Source organism: Parambassis ranga, chromosome 5, assembly GCF_900634625.1.
Source record: "Parambassis ranga chromosome 5, fParRan2.1, whole genome shotgun sequence".
Lineage (NCBI taxonomy): Eukaryota > Metazoa > Chordata > Actinopteri > Ambassidae > Parambassis > Parambassis ranga.
This window is the reverse complement of record NC_041026.1, coordinates 27,841,606-27,859,113: the sequence shown is the minus strand read 5'-3', so window position 1 is coordinate 27,859,113 and position 17,508 is coordinate 27,841,606. Positions and strand designations below refer to the sequence as shown.

The 17,508-nt window shown below is 41.7% G+C and overlaps 1 protein-coding gene across 1 annotated transcript in view; it reads left to right on the top strand.

The window, feature by feature from the left end:
- Positions 1-601: 601 nt before the first annotated feature.
- fbln2 (fibulin 2) overlaps positions 602-17,508 on the top strand; it is a gene marked incomplete at its 5' end in the record, with an annotated part of 52,510 nt that continues 35,603 nt past the window's right edge. Inside the window, one exon of the mRNA XM_028405929.1 lies at positions 602-2,291. Coding sequence (XP_028261730.1) covers positions 602-2,291 — 1,690 coding nt within the window. The remainder of the gene's footprint in view (positions 2,292-17,508) is intronic.

Genomic DNA, 17,508 nt, shown 5'->3' with positions numbered 1-17,508 from the left:
TACCATGTGACTGTTTAATTTGTGCGACATTTGACCCTTGATCTCTTATGAAGTGATTAGAGTCGCTTTGCGTCTGAAGCTGCAGCTCTTATCGTTTTATTAAAGACATAATTTTGAACAAGACTCATTAGTCAGAAGAGGCCGGGCCCTTTGGTACGTAACCTGCTGATTACTTTCCTTAAAGTGTAATCAATTCAGTTCAACAGCTTGAGGCACTGTGAAGCGTCTCTGGTCTTCAACATTATTAGAGCTGTTGTTTAAGCTCACATATGTGGTAGAAATTTAGAAGTTGGGCTGATTCCAGATTTCATCATCATGGTTTAATACACTGTACTCCAGCTGATGTTAATGAGGAGCACATATTATAAATTTTAGGGAGACTTAAGTCTTATGAGCTCAACTACAAAGCCAGATGTTGGTCTGCTTCCATTCTGACTGTCGGTCTCTCTGTCTGTGTTACAGAGCAGAGGTGATTCACACAGACAGAATGTGCCAGAATCCCTGAAGATAAACGCAAATCCTGGGACGAAACCTGATCTCATCTTTGATTGTTGTACGAAAACACTGTGCCATGGATCCCACTCAGGTAGCGCTGCTGCTTTTTCTCTACTTGGGTGTCTGCTTGTGCCAGCTTGACTGCACTGGGGTGGACTGTCCATTGCTGGACAACTGCATACAAGAAGTGCTGGAAAACAGTGCCTGCTGCTCCTCATGCATACAAAAAGGCTGCACCTGTGAGGGATACCAGTACTACGACTGCGTCAATGCTGGATTCAAGAATGGCAAGGTTCCCGAGGGAGACTCGTACTTTGTCGACTATGGAAGCACCGAGTGCTCCTGCCCGGCGGGGGGTGGGCGGATCAGTTGCCATTTCATCAGCTGCCCCGAGATGCCGCCTAACTGCATCGAGGTTTCAGAGCCTGTGGACGGCTGCATGCAGTGTGAACGTGTTGGTTGCATCAATGGTGAGCAGAAGTATGAGGCCGGGCACTCATTCCACATTGAACCATGCCGGGTGTGCCACTGTCCTAACGAAGGGGGGAAGCTAATGTGCTACCCTGTTCCTGACTGTGACCCACAGGCAGTCCATAAACCCATGTTAGCTGCCCCCACAGAGGAAAACACAGCCAGCAGACCTGATAGCTACCCCTACAGGTTTGACAGCGCAGATCAGTTCTCCTCACCGTACCACCTCTCTACTAATGGGAATCTTCCTCTGTTTAAACCTGAAGACTATGATTATGGTCCTACAGACTTTCCGGAGACCTACCAGCAGTCTGTCCTCCCTACACAGTCCTCCTCCTCCACCAAAGGAGCATCTGTGTCCCGAGGCTCTGCCAGAACCTCTGGCCTTCAGAGCTCTGGCAGGCAAGACAAGCTGGAGCTTAGAGAGCGATATGGAGTCCACGAGCATCCTGCAAACATGGAGAAAGCAACAGAAAGCCTCCAGAGTACTGTCAGGCCACATATGCATGCCACCACTTCTTGGCAGCCCCCACAAGACCTAACAAGCACTAAGAGCGTGTTATTGGATGATCAGACGGAGCTAGAGAATCCGCTGAACGCACACAAGAGTTTGGGTAGATTCATACTTCCCCTAAACCAAGTGATAGTGAGTGAAAAACATCCAGAGTATCAACATGTGACTTTTGAAAGCACCATTCATTATCAGGTTGCCACTGACGCTGAAACACATCCTCAAAAAACATCAGACAGTGTGACACACAGTGAGGGCAACATTAGTCATCCAGTGGAAGGTACAGAGGCGCATACCAGTCAGGAAGGAGGATCCGATACAGACAGTTTTCCACTGTACATGCCAAGGAGTCCAGAGACTCCCATCCTTCCCCAGGGAAGCATGCGTGGTCACGAACAAGAATTACACACTCCAGATGATGAGGAAATGCTGCATGAAGATGACATTAAGGAGGAAAAGGAGGAAGAAATAATGACTTTTCAAAGTGTCACAGGCCCCGAAGACAATGATGTCCCTTATAAGATCAAACTGCGACAACAGGAGAGAGGCCAGGAAGACTCAGAGGGCAGTTTTCCAACCAGCACCTATGAAAAGACCACACCCGAGCCTAGCACCAGGCATGAGTACCAGACTACACCCATGACCCATGTTATCACCACCACCCCCACCACTCAGCCACCGCTAAGGGTCAAAGTGGACGAGAGTCAGCCCAGCAGAAAAACAGGTCAGCACCACAGTGAGGAGGGGAAGGAAGAGGTGACGAAGACAGAGGAGGAGAGGAAGCATCACCCTGCACTTGTAAAACCGGATGGAGGTAAGTCAGAAAGAAGTCACCATAGGAAGCAATACTCAATACAGGCTTAGAAGTCAAAGTAGAAATTCTGTCATTATGGATTATTGATTGTTAATATAAAAATTAAAATGGGTGTATCAAATATTTCTATGTTCTATGCCACATAATGTGTAATTATAATGTTACTAAGTGAAAAAGTAATGGGAGCATTTACACTCCGTTTTGCACATCCTCCGTTGAATGCCTGCAGATTATCCAAAAACATGCAGCAACTTTTGTCACATGACGGCTGGTCATGCGTAACTCAATCATAGCTTCATAGTTATGCAGAATATTTTTTTTTTTGCAGAATTGTATTTGTGCAAAGAGTTTATTTGAAATGTTTAGTTCAGGCATAGATTTGTTGCTTTCTAGGAAAATTTGGAAGTCAGACAATTGGTTTTGTTGTTACAGTTTCAAACTGTGATGGATGGTGTCATTATGACTGTTCTCGATGGCTTAGACTTCTAGAGATGTTTTTATCACATAATTAATCTCTGAAGACAGAAAAGATTTGACAAAATAACCCGACAACAGAAATTGTCTTGCATTGCGGTGAGCCACAAATATGTCCAACTGAATAGAGGGTGTCTTGTTTGGTTAAGCTTTTGAATTGTTTGGCCTTTCATAGGACTGCTTGCTGATGTAAGAATGGTGGAAAGACAGTTTTTGACAGATGTTTTGACTATTTCAACTATTTTCTTTTGTTTCTAAGAACATTTTACATTTCTCAACCTGAATAACTTATACCGGTGAGTACCTATGCAGCACCATATAAATCACAATAATGGCCCAGACAAATATATTTCAGTCCACACACCACTCTGAATCCTTTATGTTTAGCTGCACAAACGTGTCCATGCAGAACAATGCTCCCTTTCTCCGTCTGAATACCAAGCCGGGCTATATGTCAAGTGCTTAGAGTAAGGAGTGGAGATGCCTGACGGTCCCCAGGTATCAGTGCAGGAACATAAATAGTGAGGACCAAGGAGTCAAGCTCTCCTCCCATGGTTAACATCCTCTCATACCAGTCACCACCATCCCTCACCCAGCACACCAGGCCTCCACTCCCCCACAGGACAGTCTGGACGTGCTCATAAATTCTCTTAGGGCTGCAGCCTTCAGGTGCTTTTATTTGAGAGTCGTTTCCTGGATAAGGAAAGTCCTATCTCTAAGAAATATATGCATTCTTGATATATTGTATTGTATTGTATGTATTTTTAAAAGGTATGTTTCACTGTCATATAGGAGTGATCGCTGCAGGTGTTGAATATTCAGCTCTCTATTTACATAGAAGAAAAACACATTTTCCTGTTTATCTGACCCATCAAACACACAGATTGAATGACAACATCGAGGGCAATTATTAAAATGTAATAGTCAGACTTGTGAGTGCATTTCACGTGGAACAGACTGAGTTGCTGCTGATGCACATGAGCTGGCTTTTAAGAGAAGTGTGCTGTGTGAGGGAGCAGCAGATCCAGATGTTGGTGTGGTGCCCTGAAGGGCTTAGATATACAGAGTTACATATGTACTATGGCAGCAGAGGGACTGAACACAAAAACAGAAAGACCTGCAGTGTATACTGATGTCTATAATCCATGAATGCTGACTGGGGGCTTGGATTTAAACTCTAGGATTTCCTGGACAAACTTGTTATTATTAACATCTGTTGCAGCCTGTTCCAGCATATTAAATGTAAAGATCAATGTAGAACCACCTAGATGTTTTTTAAGGTATTTCTGCCTTGGTAGCCTCTTCTGAAGTTGTTCTAATAAGCAGCCCTCTGTAGGCTATAATGGAAAGCATGCAATTCCTTAAAAAACAATTTTGACTTTGTGAAAAGTGTCTTTGTGAAATGGGTCTGAAATCCCTCCTCCGAACAGCCAGTTCCAGCAGTTCCGACGGTCCTGCCCCTTGGAACTTAAATCTACAGACCAGACTGATTCTTTGTAGAACAGAAAAGAATTAGGATGGATGGACAGGCTAATTTGAAAACAGAGATTTTGTCTCTTTAAAGGCTACATAGTTTGCAGTTATGCTACTTACGTTGAATTACAATAGAAAAAGTTATTTTGCACACTTACCTGTACTGTTAGTGCTTGAAGTGCTTAAAGGAAAAAAGGGTGTTTTGTATCAACATCAAATGGTTAGTATGTGTAAATGAATAATGTCTCTCCTCCCTCCATGCAGCCAGTTCCTGGTACATGCCCCTCATTTACCAGCAAGAGTCCACTGGGTGATGTAAAACACATCATCTGGTGGACTGAGCTGCTGCTAAACCACAAACTGTACTTCAGTATTTTTGCATACTTGTTGCAAACTACATCTCTCTAATGCCAGACACTATATATGTATATGTGATGTAAAACCACATTAAAAAACTAATCTAAACACATTCAGACAACAGACAATAAGACTGATAAATACAAATGTAATATTATTATTATTTATTAAGACAACCTAAAGGCTTCACCAAGGTGCAGGCCTGAATGGTGATCACAAGATTGCTTTTTAAGTGGGTACATCAGGCCACATTCTGTTGGATAGAAGCCACATTTACAGTGACTGTTCATTCCACTGCACAGAGGTGAATGGATCAATGCATGAGTAGGCAAAACACACTGCTTAGTCGTTACCTGAGGAGTTGGAAATGTCTGGGTTTTCTGTACAGTGGACAACCCTGTTGATGAAGATTCTCAGTCATCCAGGTCATATTCATTCAAAGGGTTTAGGCAAGGCATCTGGACTTGTAGAGTTTTCTTGAAGACATTTTGCTGCTCATCCAAGCAGCTTCATCAGTTCTAACCATTGACAGTAAAAACTATGGACAGGACGTCACCCGTTTGTTTCTGTAGAGCCGTTTTGAGGCTCAGTGGGAGGCTCCAGGATGCTCTGCCCAGACCTGATCACATCTGCCAAAACTCCAAATATGGACAAAGAGCATGAGCATGAGCACAGTTTAGTGGGGCTGGCGATCATGGAAGCAGGAAACTCGCACTGTGATATGGCAACCGCCTGTCACTCAAAGCGGCAACGCCCATAATTATGTGTAATTTTAAGTCTGAATATAATTAAAACGACTGAGTTGTAAAAAAATGTACCCCCCGTACAATTGACACTAGAAGGGAACCTATCATTTGAGACCAGAATGGTTTTTTGTACCAGGCTGTAAACATGTTCATTTCTGCTGTGAAGTTGACCATAATAACCACATAACTCGCTTCATGAGCCAGCCCCCTGCGGTTGCGTCGTGAACTACAAGTTTTGTCCCCTCCACATGGGCTTTAAGTTTGAGCCGCGAAGGTTGCCACTGTAGGTTGTAACTGTTTGTTGGGGAAACATGGTTTATATATGGTGGAGGACCTCAGTGGGTGGGTCTGTGAGAAACAAAAGGTAGCTCTAAATGTCTCCATGTTTAAGTGTGAGGGTCTTACTGACTGTGTCAGGTGTGTCTAATGACTGGCTAAGAGACTACTGAGGGGCTGTCCTCAAAGGAGTGTCCTTTCTCTTTAAGGTGGAGGTGAACAGCTGAGTCTTGTCCTGTGGAGGTGGCTGTCCTATGCTGTGCCATTCTTCTGTGGTTGTTTAGTTTCTCCAATGTACAGATCAGAGCATTCCTCACTGCACTGGACTGCATATGTCACATTGCTGTGTTTCTCCCTAAACCTAACAGATAATCCATCTTTTATGTTATGCTAACAACAGTCTGTGTGTCATGTTAATATGTGTCCTGTATGAAAAAAAAATATACAGTACATTTGGCACGTGCATGCAAAATACTCCTTAAATAGTGCATGACCGTGATAAAGAGTTCAGTCCTAATCAATTAATCTCTTGATGAGGTAATGTAATTACATAATCACCGCATGCCATGTTTGATTTATTCTCAGGCTATTTTCACAGTCATCCACGGCGATAAAGAGTGGACTTGCTGCAGAATCACTACCTGATCCCAAAGTTCATTTAAAAAAAATGACACATGGCCGTGTCCTCTGCAGCATAATGCAGGAGGATAAGCTAAGGAGAAGTTATCTGTCATAGTGGCAGAGCCCGCTTAGTCCAGATAAAATGCGTTCTTCAGATAGAACCTCTCTGGACTACAAACACATTGCTTAAAACCCCTATAGTGCAGATAGAGAAAGGGCCTCTCTTCAGGCTGCTGATAATAAAGTTTATCAGTGCTGATGTCACATTGTCTCAGGATAGCAGCAGCAAAGGAAGTCTTTAACATCCGATCTGAGGTGTCTTGAATTTTTATGAAAAAAGGTTTATAGAGCATTTTTTTACAGTGCAGTACAGTTGTCAGGTACCTTAAAGAGTCTGTCAGGGTGATACAGGATACTATGACTATCTATGACAATGACCTGTAGTCCATCTGAATTGACACCAGTACAGCATGAAAAAGACGCCAGTTTCTCCCTGAAGTCCGAGGCTAATGCTAAAAGCTAATCTGTTACAACAACAATTCCCTTTATCATCACTCAACAAATTATGATGTAAACTTCAGATACACTGGTAGCTGGATAACATGTTGGAAAAGCCTGAAATCTCATCTGTTGTGGTGCCAATTGACAACCCACCTGACTGGGTTTTTGGATTTATGTCCTGCTATAAACCTGTTATTACAGCTTTAAAAAAAAAATAAGATACACAACTAAGAAGATAATTGAATTCTCCATAGCAGAAAGTATGTTTTTTCTTGCAGCCTCCGCTGGCCCCTGTGTGCCGCTGTGATCCACATTCAAGGTCCCAGACACTCCACAGAGACAAACTGCAATCAGGATGCCAGTCACACTCCTAGTCCCTGACAGATAGGATGGTCATGGAATACGCTTTCACACAATCTGGACCGCTCATGGCTGTCGAGACAAAAATAGTTTTAGCGCATCATCAGAATCGCTTTCAAATTCTCAAGAGCCGAGCTCCTCGAGCAGACTCTCTCAGACCTGCGTGGAATCGGCATGTGTTCAGTTAATGCGAGTCAAAAGTTTCCATCTGTTTCACGTATAATCACGCTGCTTCCTCTTGGATATACAACAGCAAACACTGAGCCTGTGTGCTTTAGAGAAATGTGACTTTGATCTGAATGTTTGGAGCATCTCCAAGAAGCAGAGCATGTACACAAAGCACAGAAGACACATGTTTTTATGTGTGGATTGCGGATAGAAATGATTTGCTTCCTGAAGCGTATTGCTATAAAACTGAGCATTGTATAACATTTGATGACTATGAAATGACACACCACATGTGATGATGGCTGGGTGGACATTTATCCTACATCGCACACTTCTAGTTATGTCATGTTAAAGTATTTATCTCATATATGAAGGAATTCAAACCACGTGGTCAAACACAGGTCAGCTGCACTGTGTGTTTATTTGTTCTTTTGTAATGACATTATTGTTAAAATTAGGATGCTCCAGATTTGGAAAAATTTGAGACGTCTTTTTTTTTTCTTCTTTCTTCTTTCTTTCTTCATCTTTTTTGGAAAAAAAAGTGTTTTGACTTTTTAGGTTTTCAAAAAAAAAAAAAAACAACCTGTTTAGACTAAAGGCCAATTTGTGCACTGCATCATGGGACCATTTGCATATCAGAGTGAAGGATTATGGTAAGTGTGGAGTTCTTCCTATGCCTGTGTGAGTTTTCTCTGGGTGCTTTGGTTTTTTCCCACATTCTAAAGACGTGCTTGTTAGGTTGATTGGTCACTCCAAATTGCTTGTAGGTGTGAGTGTGAGTGTGAATGGTTGTATGTTGCCCTGTGATGGACTAGTGACCTGTCCAGGGTGTACCCCACCTCTCACCCATAGATACCTGGGATATACTCCAGCCCCGTGACCCTGCACTGCAGGATGAAGCGAGTTTGGATGATGGATGGATGGAATATGGGAATTCAACCAAAGCAGAGACAAAGATTGTTAATTAACATTCAAGAAACACATTGAGCAGTCATTTCCTGTGTCTCACATTGTAATGATTGATACTGAGACGGAGAAATAGGACTCTCACCACATCACACACATGGGCTTTTTAACTATACCCAGACCGGAAACAGGTTCTGAGTCTATATTGATCGTAAAGGGAGAGGTGAAAGTATTGTGTCGCTCTATCATCAACAAACTAAATATCAAACCTTCTTTCATTTATCACAAGCTACGACGTTCTGACACCAACAATGTCTTGTTTTTTCGATGGACAAATGTGTTGGTCTGAACCATGATTGGTTCCAATCAGCACATAGCAGAGAGCCTGTCAAAATGGGTCTGTTTAAGGTTGCTGATACAATATGTTTGTAAAGCTGATTGAGTTTTTCTCTGACTGAATCATCTTTGATTCAAACCTTCCCCCCCTGTCAACTTGAGTTTGACAGCCCTGGTGTACACCATTTAACCAGTAGGTGCACACAAAAATACTTTAAATTTAAATTATGAAATAATTATTAGAGTAAAACTCCAGCAATGCTGTAATAGTTTCTTCGTTTCTTGCCTCATCAGCTCAGTAGCCTTCTATGTCACTTAACAGATGAGACACCGGGACAGCCAAAGGGAGCAGCTTCCTATGTGACACAAACCAAGCCGTTAATCACTGCTATCGGTCTTAGAGAAAGAAAGATTCATTTATTTATTTTTTACTCATCCCATCTATAACTCTTTCCCATCCCAGCACAGACACCTGTGCTTCTATCTATAATTATCAGAATGGGTTCACCTTAAATACTTGCAAATTACGGTACTTTTTTTCATTGCAGAAACAAACACATAGAGTCACTGAAGTCATTTGCAGTTTGTCCTTGGCCCTGCTGCTTTTATGCTTCCTCCACCACCGGTGCTGATTAGGAATTATGATTATTTATACTGACTGCCTCAGAATGGTAAATTAATTAGTGTTGGAGTGAAGGAGGGAGAAGGGTAATGGGACAGGCACAGTATTTTAATAGTGTTCGCTCAGAGACAGAGCTTTCTATCATTAAAGCGGTGTGAGCCAACAAATGTTCCGAACACATGCTGTGGTGTTTTTGGGGATAGGTTTCTGCTGCACATCAGGTGATGAGCTTTATATTTCCCAGTTATTACAATTAACTAGCTAATTAGCATGAGTACTGATAGCTGACAAAGAAATATGCACATGATTATATCCAGTTAGCTGCTTCCATCGAGTGTTGTCAGTGCTCTGCAGTGCTTTCATTTGTGTGTCTCTGGTATTTGTCCTTGGCTTTCTTCCCAATATGACTATATATGTATATGCAGTCTGATGTCATACAACTCCTTTAGCAGGTGTAATATTTATCAATCATGATTCAAAAATCAAAGATAAATCACTGACATATTGTATTGTCTTTTTGGATTGTCTTGTAAGGTACTTTTAGCTACTTAGCTTTATTTTTTTTTAACTTCTTGCTCTCTAATTTTAGCAAAAGTATCTGTGTATAATATAAGTATAACTCCTTAATCTGATAGATTTGTACAGTGTATGCCAGATAAAAATTGTGATCATACATTAAATCAATTATATTGTAATTTATTCTTAGATATGAAATGGTCACTCTTTTGCATGCAGCACGGCGTCTCTCTCTCTCTCTCATATGCGGACTAATTTCCCAAGTCTTACAGCAAATAAGGTGAACATCAAAAGCCATTACTTCATGAAAAAGTGTAATCATTTTAGTTTAATTGGTTTTCTCTGCAAGAAGTTCAGACAAGACAAGAAGTCTGCACATCAGGTGGTCAAACATTCATTAGATATTTAATATTTATTTATCGATAAAAACTTCCCACCTGTAAATGTGTAATAATATTGATGATAATATTACAAGAGAAATGTACACATGAAAAAAAAAGATTTTTTTAAATATGGTTGCTCCTCATAAATAATATCCCTGTCCCATGTCAAATAATCATTTTCTAAAAAAACAAATTGTTTTGTTTATCTTGTTTGTTTATATTGCTTTCTTTCCAACTTTTTACCAAATGTCTAAGAGCTTTGGCATTGTTCATCCCTTTTGTCCCAGTGTACCTCTTCAGTGGATCACCTTTAACCTGTTGTGTTGTCATTGAATTAGTTTTGATGCCTCATCTCGTCAACACGAAATGAGCAAACCACAGAATTGTTGCAGCTCTCACAGTGTGATTTTTCCAGTGGGTTTTTCTTTGTTAAGTAACTTTTTCCTTAGCCTGTGTGTTATTTAATCAATCAGAGAACCCTGTGTAAGGGTCTCCTCTTGGTCGATTGACCTTTGGCAGATCAAGTTATTGAGGTCAAAAGGTCAACAGTAATACCTTTAAATGAAGTCAACCAGGCTGCTCAGCAACAGGCACATATCATCAGGCCCTCTAACAGTGCTGCAGACAGGATTGACTCGGCTGAGGCAAACACAATCCCAGTTATTTACGCCTGGCTCATTATCGGCTCCAATGCTGATGACCCTCAGGTGTCCTGCTTCTGTCCATCATCATCCAGTCTGCTGATTTAACGCCAGATCCTCCGCTGCCTTCTGGGCTTTTGTGGTTGAAAAGCTAGGGTTGCATGTGATGAATGAGAGGGGAGTTAGTGTGACCCCAATGCGTTCACAGTCCCTGGATAATACCACTGTTATGAAGGTCTGCTACCCTCCGACCGCTCCTGCTTGCGGTGTGAGCTCGACCTACTGTATGAACCCAATCACCAAAACAATACTGCATTCAGTGCAGCTAAGCACACAAGACTGCAGACATTCAATCCCCTGAAAATGTTACGTTAGTATGTGTAGCAGCACACAAAAGAGCCTTTCAATATTTGCATAGAAAAACACTGAATCTAGCTTCTACTGATCCCAATTATGTCATTGTGTTGTAATGACAGAGCAGAATGTAAGATATTTCCTTTATTTTTCACAGCCTCTGGTATTTTCCTGAGCTCTGAGAGGAACGAAGCTCTTCTCCATCTGTCAGAAAAGCAGAGACATTTTCTTATTGTTATTGCAAATAATATAGACTGCTTAAGATGTCTGCATTATATGTAACTGGCACAGATATAGTGAATAATGGATGATATTGATTCTCATCTCCTCAGTTCTTGCATATAACTCAGCCTGATGGCTTTTCTTTTTTACATATCTTAAGTGGATCTGTGAAAGCAGATTCTCGCTTTGTTTTCAGGGCCGTTTTGCTGGTGGGGCCCCTCACTGAAGCAAATCTTCTAAAAAAACAAAGAGGGGGGTGGGGGGTTTGGAGGATGATGCAGAGCAGGTCGCTCGTCTGTCACCGGGGTTCTTCTTCTTTCTTATCTGTGAACGTGAAGAAGTGGCTGGGTCGTGGTGAGCGTGCCCGTGTTCCGTGTAATAGCAGAGCTGCCTGCCAGCGGGGAAGTGGGGGCATCAAGCAGCTAATCATACAAAGCTGCATTTGTTTCTGTGTTTGTAGGACATAAACATGAGACTACTATCCCAACACAACACTCATTGTTTCTCGAGGAGATGTGGGTGCAATTAGGAAAAATTGTTTTTTTTGCTTTAAGCAACAAGAAATTATTGTAATAGTATAGCTCTGAAATAACAGCATGAAAAACTGTAGGACGGAGTGAGTGCAGCTGTTTGAATGAGTGGTAGTAGATTGCTAGTTTGCTAGAGAGGCAGGCGAGCAGGAGAGTGTGTGTCGCACAGGGAAACAGAATGAATTCAATATCAAGATTTGCCGGATATTGGAGCCAATATTCACTAAATAGCTACTAATCTAATAATGGGTCTGATCTATGCACTTCAGTTCTATGTTTGATCTGGTGCCATGTCTGACATCAGCAGCACACACAGCAAGCTGGTAGCTAATCACACACAGCAACATCACAGAATCAGTCAAAGCTTCATGGAAGTATGTCACACTTGCTGCAACATGGTTATGTGCAGTGTCTGCAAAGGAGAAGGGGATTGGTATCAGGTGTTGGTGAATACACAAAGCTCAGGTATTGGTACTGACATCTGACATAGTCCTTTAGATCAATAATCAATCATGAAACATAGCAGAACAGAGAGAAGAATGTATTTGCTTAAAGTGTAAGACATAGTTGCTATCGGTGGACTGATTTAGACCAAACGTAGGCTTAATAAGTCAAGAAATGCTGCTTAAATCTAATTTAGTCAATCAAATTTAGACCATACACTGCACGTCATCACTTAGTTTTGCATGGACAAAAAAGTGCGAGTTTGCAACCAGCCCTCAGAGGCCATAGATGTGAATGATAATGTTTGTGACACTTTACTTCTTAGACCGCGGTCCTACCGAACAGACTCTGTATATTAAGAGGCGCCACCTAGCGGTTTGGAGGACAACAAACAAGCCGGATTGAGCACGGACACGCGTGTGTGATAGCCAGATTTGAAAATAGGTCTGACCGTATCCAGTTTAAAGGCTATCCAGATTCAAACCTACTCTAGCTGGATTGACTTTCTCCAGTGTGTAGCCCTTAGTAAATGATGCTGATGATGTTGCTTGAGTCAATTTATTTAAACATAAAAATAATCTGCAATTACAGCTATTTATTTATGTATTTATAGCTATTGTTTAGTGTACACAACTTCATACATTTTTGGGGGCTAAAATCTCTCCACTGTGGGGCTGCTATGACTGACAGATGTGAGAGGCTGATTCGATTTTGTTGGTAGGTGGGTAAACTCCATTTCTTTCAAGGCCAGAGCAGGATGGGAGCATATAGCTGCTGCTGATGGATTCCTACCAAAGGGATCCTGCATCACCAGGCATACCACAGTTTGACAGAGAGAGAGAGAGGATATCCTGTAATATGAAGGAAATGACTCATTACTCACTTTTGCCTAGAGTGTGTTTGTGGCTGTGCTTATCAAAAAAGATAGTAATAAACTTTTGAGACCAATCTGGAACATTGACTTGAAGTTTGTGGTACAGCTATTCTTTGTGCTGTCTCGTGTTTTAGAGGGAAACATTTCACAGTGAGCATTCGGAGACAGACCCAGGGGTGCAGCCATGAACAGGCTGATGTTGACGCGCGTTTGGGGGCTGATAAATTGCCAAACATGAAAAGGCCTGCCTAGTTGGAGGCTGGCTATGTGGGCATGCCGGGCATCGTTGGAGATTAGCATTTCCATGCAAAGAATAATGACTGTGGAGAGCAGCAACAAAGCTAAATCGGGCTCTGTTGTGTGTCAGAAACACAAAGACAAAGGTTGAGTGGAAAATACAGTATTTCTGTCCCCGGCTCCGAGGACCCTGCTGTACCATACGGGCCTTTCTTTTTCAATTTTTCACGAAACCACATATTTTTGGCTCAGCTCCGACTCTGTAAGGACAGTCCTTTCAAGTCCACGGTTCATTAAACTCTCATGTGTTTTACAGATGATACCCTGTGGGTCTGAGAGGGGAGAAGGCTCAGATGATTCTTGCATTTTTCTGTGTCCTTGAAGTGACCTTCAAATCTGTAGCTAAAACATGACTACTGGCCATGGATTTTCACTAGGTGACATTGAAGAGACACAGAAATCCCACTACAAAGCATTAACTGACAGCTTTACACACACACACACACAAACAGAAACACAATTCTATATAAAAGCATACCTGTCTGTCCAAGGAAAATTAAAGTGCCTGCCAAGCTGACGGCTGAGATTGTTGCCTGGCAATGTTTTACACTAAATACAGAGAGAAACATTCATCTTCCACGCTTCTTCTACTGAAGTGTTCTATCACAGAGTATTCATTGATCATTAATTGCTAAGTTGTGATCTACTGAATTTACTACCTTCATTTATATGCAAGCTGGGCTGAGCTTGGTGTCTCAGATAGGAAGCCATGTGCAAAAATTCAGCGAGTGTTTGGAGGCTTTCTGTATTTGATGGGTTTTAGAGGATAGTGAAATATCAATAGCATGCAGTCCGCCCATGTTTGCTCTTATGTTCTTATATTTTTCGGATTTTTCTGTCTTTCAACATAACTATGTTTGAGTCTCTACATGTAGCCACAGTGTGTGTGTACAGAGGTGCATGACTTTATATTCCAATGAGTCCGCAGTGACTAAAACATAACATTGAAGTGAAAAACACAAAATTTGCTAAGTGCCCTCTGACTGCTAAAACTGTAATTCCCCGAGTGGCCACTTGAGGCTGGTCTCAAGTATAATATCCCGGCATTTTCGCATCCAAACGAAGAATATTAATCATCTGTGGAAGCTATAAAATGGTAAAAACGTCAGCCAATCCTCCGGGAAGACCCTGCGCAGAGTATGGGCTGGGTGTAACTCTCTTCCTGCTCTGCCGAAGTCACAGACCGCAGCTCGTCTTCAAGTCCATGTGATTGGGAGGCGTAGCTTTGGGGTGAGCTCTCACTAAGTTTTCAAAATCTCCTACCCTACCTTTAATGTCAGCTATATGAATATTTTTATTCATATATTCTTTCACCTACTTCGAGTTCCACCTGTCTTGTGATGTTTTGGAGTTACATGGACTCTGTTTTCATCTATCCTTATTAACAGGCTGTCGTTTAACCCCGAAATATGATCTTTTCTGTGTCATGGGCCAACCTGTGGGCAATAAGTGAAGAGAGAGGCTGGAGACATTCCTTTTTTACAGTGTATTTTGTCATAAAACTAGCTGACAGCTACTTAATACTTAATCAGCCCGTCATCAATGGGTGGACTTACGTTACCACACAGTGTCTAACAGGCTAATTCACTTAAGTGAAACTAACGAGCCAGCACTACATCATGGTTGAGGGACATTACACAGCACGCAGGATGACACCTTCACTCTCCATCTGCATCCAGAGTCTGAGCTCCCAGCAGCCCAGCTGTACAGTCCTCGCTGTCGGCATGCAGATTCCAGCCGTCTGTCCAGTTTGTTGTTGCTTAAACTGTCTTCTCATAGGAGGAGTGAGTGGTCTCTCCTCTGCCTGGTTTATTTGTGTAGGAAGCTGATGAATGATCATCACTGTGTTTTTCGGAGTAATAAGGGAGCTGAGGCAGCATCCTTGCATTGTTCTGAACCATTAGCTGCTCAGATTATTGTTACATCCTAAAACCAACATTTCCCGAGTGCCTCTTCAAGGCCATTAAAACTGGCTGCACAAACAAACATATCGAGACGGAATCCTTCAACTTTCATATCTGTGAAAGTTCAACAAGAACGGCTTGAGAACAGTTTGAGAACATATGGTGGAGGCTGTTGTTTTATCTTGGTCCAGCTTATATGTGTGCCATGTGCACCTCCATCTTTCTTTTCACTTCATATGTTTGGACCAGTATGGGTTTTATATTTAACAAGCTGGAGACACACAGCTGTGGAACTGTGGACACAGATTCATTTTACCAGAGTGGATAGTTCTGTTTTATATAGTCTTATCCTGCCATGATGGTAGTTTTACAGCAGCCACGAAACTACTGCGAAACACAAGCGCCGCCTTTTTATTCTGACTGCCTTTTACCTTCTGATGTCAGAATAAAAAGCCACAAATGTCACATCATATAAAATGCTGTGTCTCTACTTCCAAAATGTTCTGTGCCGGTTGTGATCAAACATCAGCAAGATTTCAGTCTCACAGCCTTTTATTTTGAAAGTCTACCAGAAACCTGGTGTTCTGGTGCCTGACTTCCTGTCTGCTCGATGTGGTTGGTGCAAATTGACGTGTTTTGGGTGCGACATAGCTCCAAAATAGAACTGCAGTGTAAAGTTTTGTCAAATTTGCAACATTATATTTTATTATTCTGGGTTAGAGGAAACCCCACATCAATTACAGACCTTCAAAATAAAAGCACCAAACATGAAACAAACCTCAGCATATAATAAATGACTTACATGGCCTTTAAATAGTACATGTTTAAATTGTATTATAACCAATTTCTGAATGTGTAAACCATCAATTTTCAGCTGTTACATTAGCTTCTAACTAATGTTACTATTTCAGTAGTACTTATGTAAATAAACAGTAGCATGCACAAGAACTTGTGCTGTGCTTTAATAGAAGCTAGTGTCTTAGTACACTAAGCAAAGACTTGATTTCCAGCTGTGTAGCATTAGCCTCCTGCTGGTAAAATAGCTGTAATTCAGCTCACTGGTACTGTGTCCCCATTTTATGTGTCAGTGCCATCTTTGGGAGAATTGTCTCTAACTTGTCTTGGCATTTTTGGTTGCATGCTGTATATAGGTAGGGATTGACTCGCTTTTGGAGCCAACCTCAAGTAACCAATTGAATAGGTGCATTTTTTGTCACTATAATGTTCTTGGAAAAGACCAAATCAAGAGCTAAAAGGAGAACGCAAGGAAAAGTTTGCTAAATTCTTCAGCCAACATCAACTTGCATTGTTATTCTACCAAACAGGCAGCTCCTAAATTGTCTGTTAACACATTTAAGCACAACATATACATAAAAATTTATATATGGTGTTTTCCATGTTCTTTAGAAAATTTGAATTGTTAGAAAACCTCTGTACAGGTCAGGGTGATTGGAGAGATCTGTGATAAAGTAGCTCCTTTCACATTACACACATATACGTACTTAATGGAATTAATGGACATAGCAGATCTGGATTGGTGCAGCTTAAAGGCCACTGCAGTCCGTCCTCAGTGTATATAATGTAATGAAAACATGTTTTGATGGCTACTTACTTTTTTCAGTTAGAGGGAGCACTTATCACTTTTCATACAGAGTCAAGAGCAGTGGTCAACACAAATTAGCTGACATTTCTGGACAGCCATGCATCAGCGTGATTAATCCAAAACGCATTATATCATCACCTCATTACCTCCTAGAGCAGAGACATTACTACCCGTAAGCATTCTTTACATAACACGCTGCTGTCAGCGCCTGGATGTTGTCATGCATTCTCAGGGCGGGGTAGATGTGTTGACATACGTCTCAGTGTGGTGTAGGCAGGTCTGTGTTTGGCCAGACGGAGTAATGATGGGAGAGCAGTGTGAGGCCCGGCTAATCTGTCCAGACCAACTCACATGGGAGCTCCTTAAGTGGACGGATGTGTCTTATTTTTGGTCTATTTGCTACAGAACAGGCCGGTTTGATGGGAAGGCAGTGCTGCCATCTCAGTAACAGTGTTGACTTTTTAAACGATAGCTATTGACAAAAATGTGGTCACAGAGGCTATATATACATGAGCTTGTTTCTCTGGTAATTAGAAGGACGGTTAAGCATCTGACCCTGCAGTTGAACCTCATGTTTGGCCTTTGGCAAGGACTCCTGGAATACTTCAC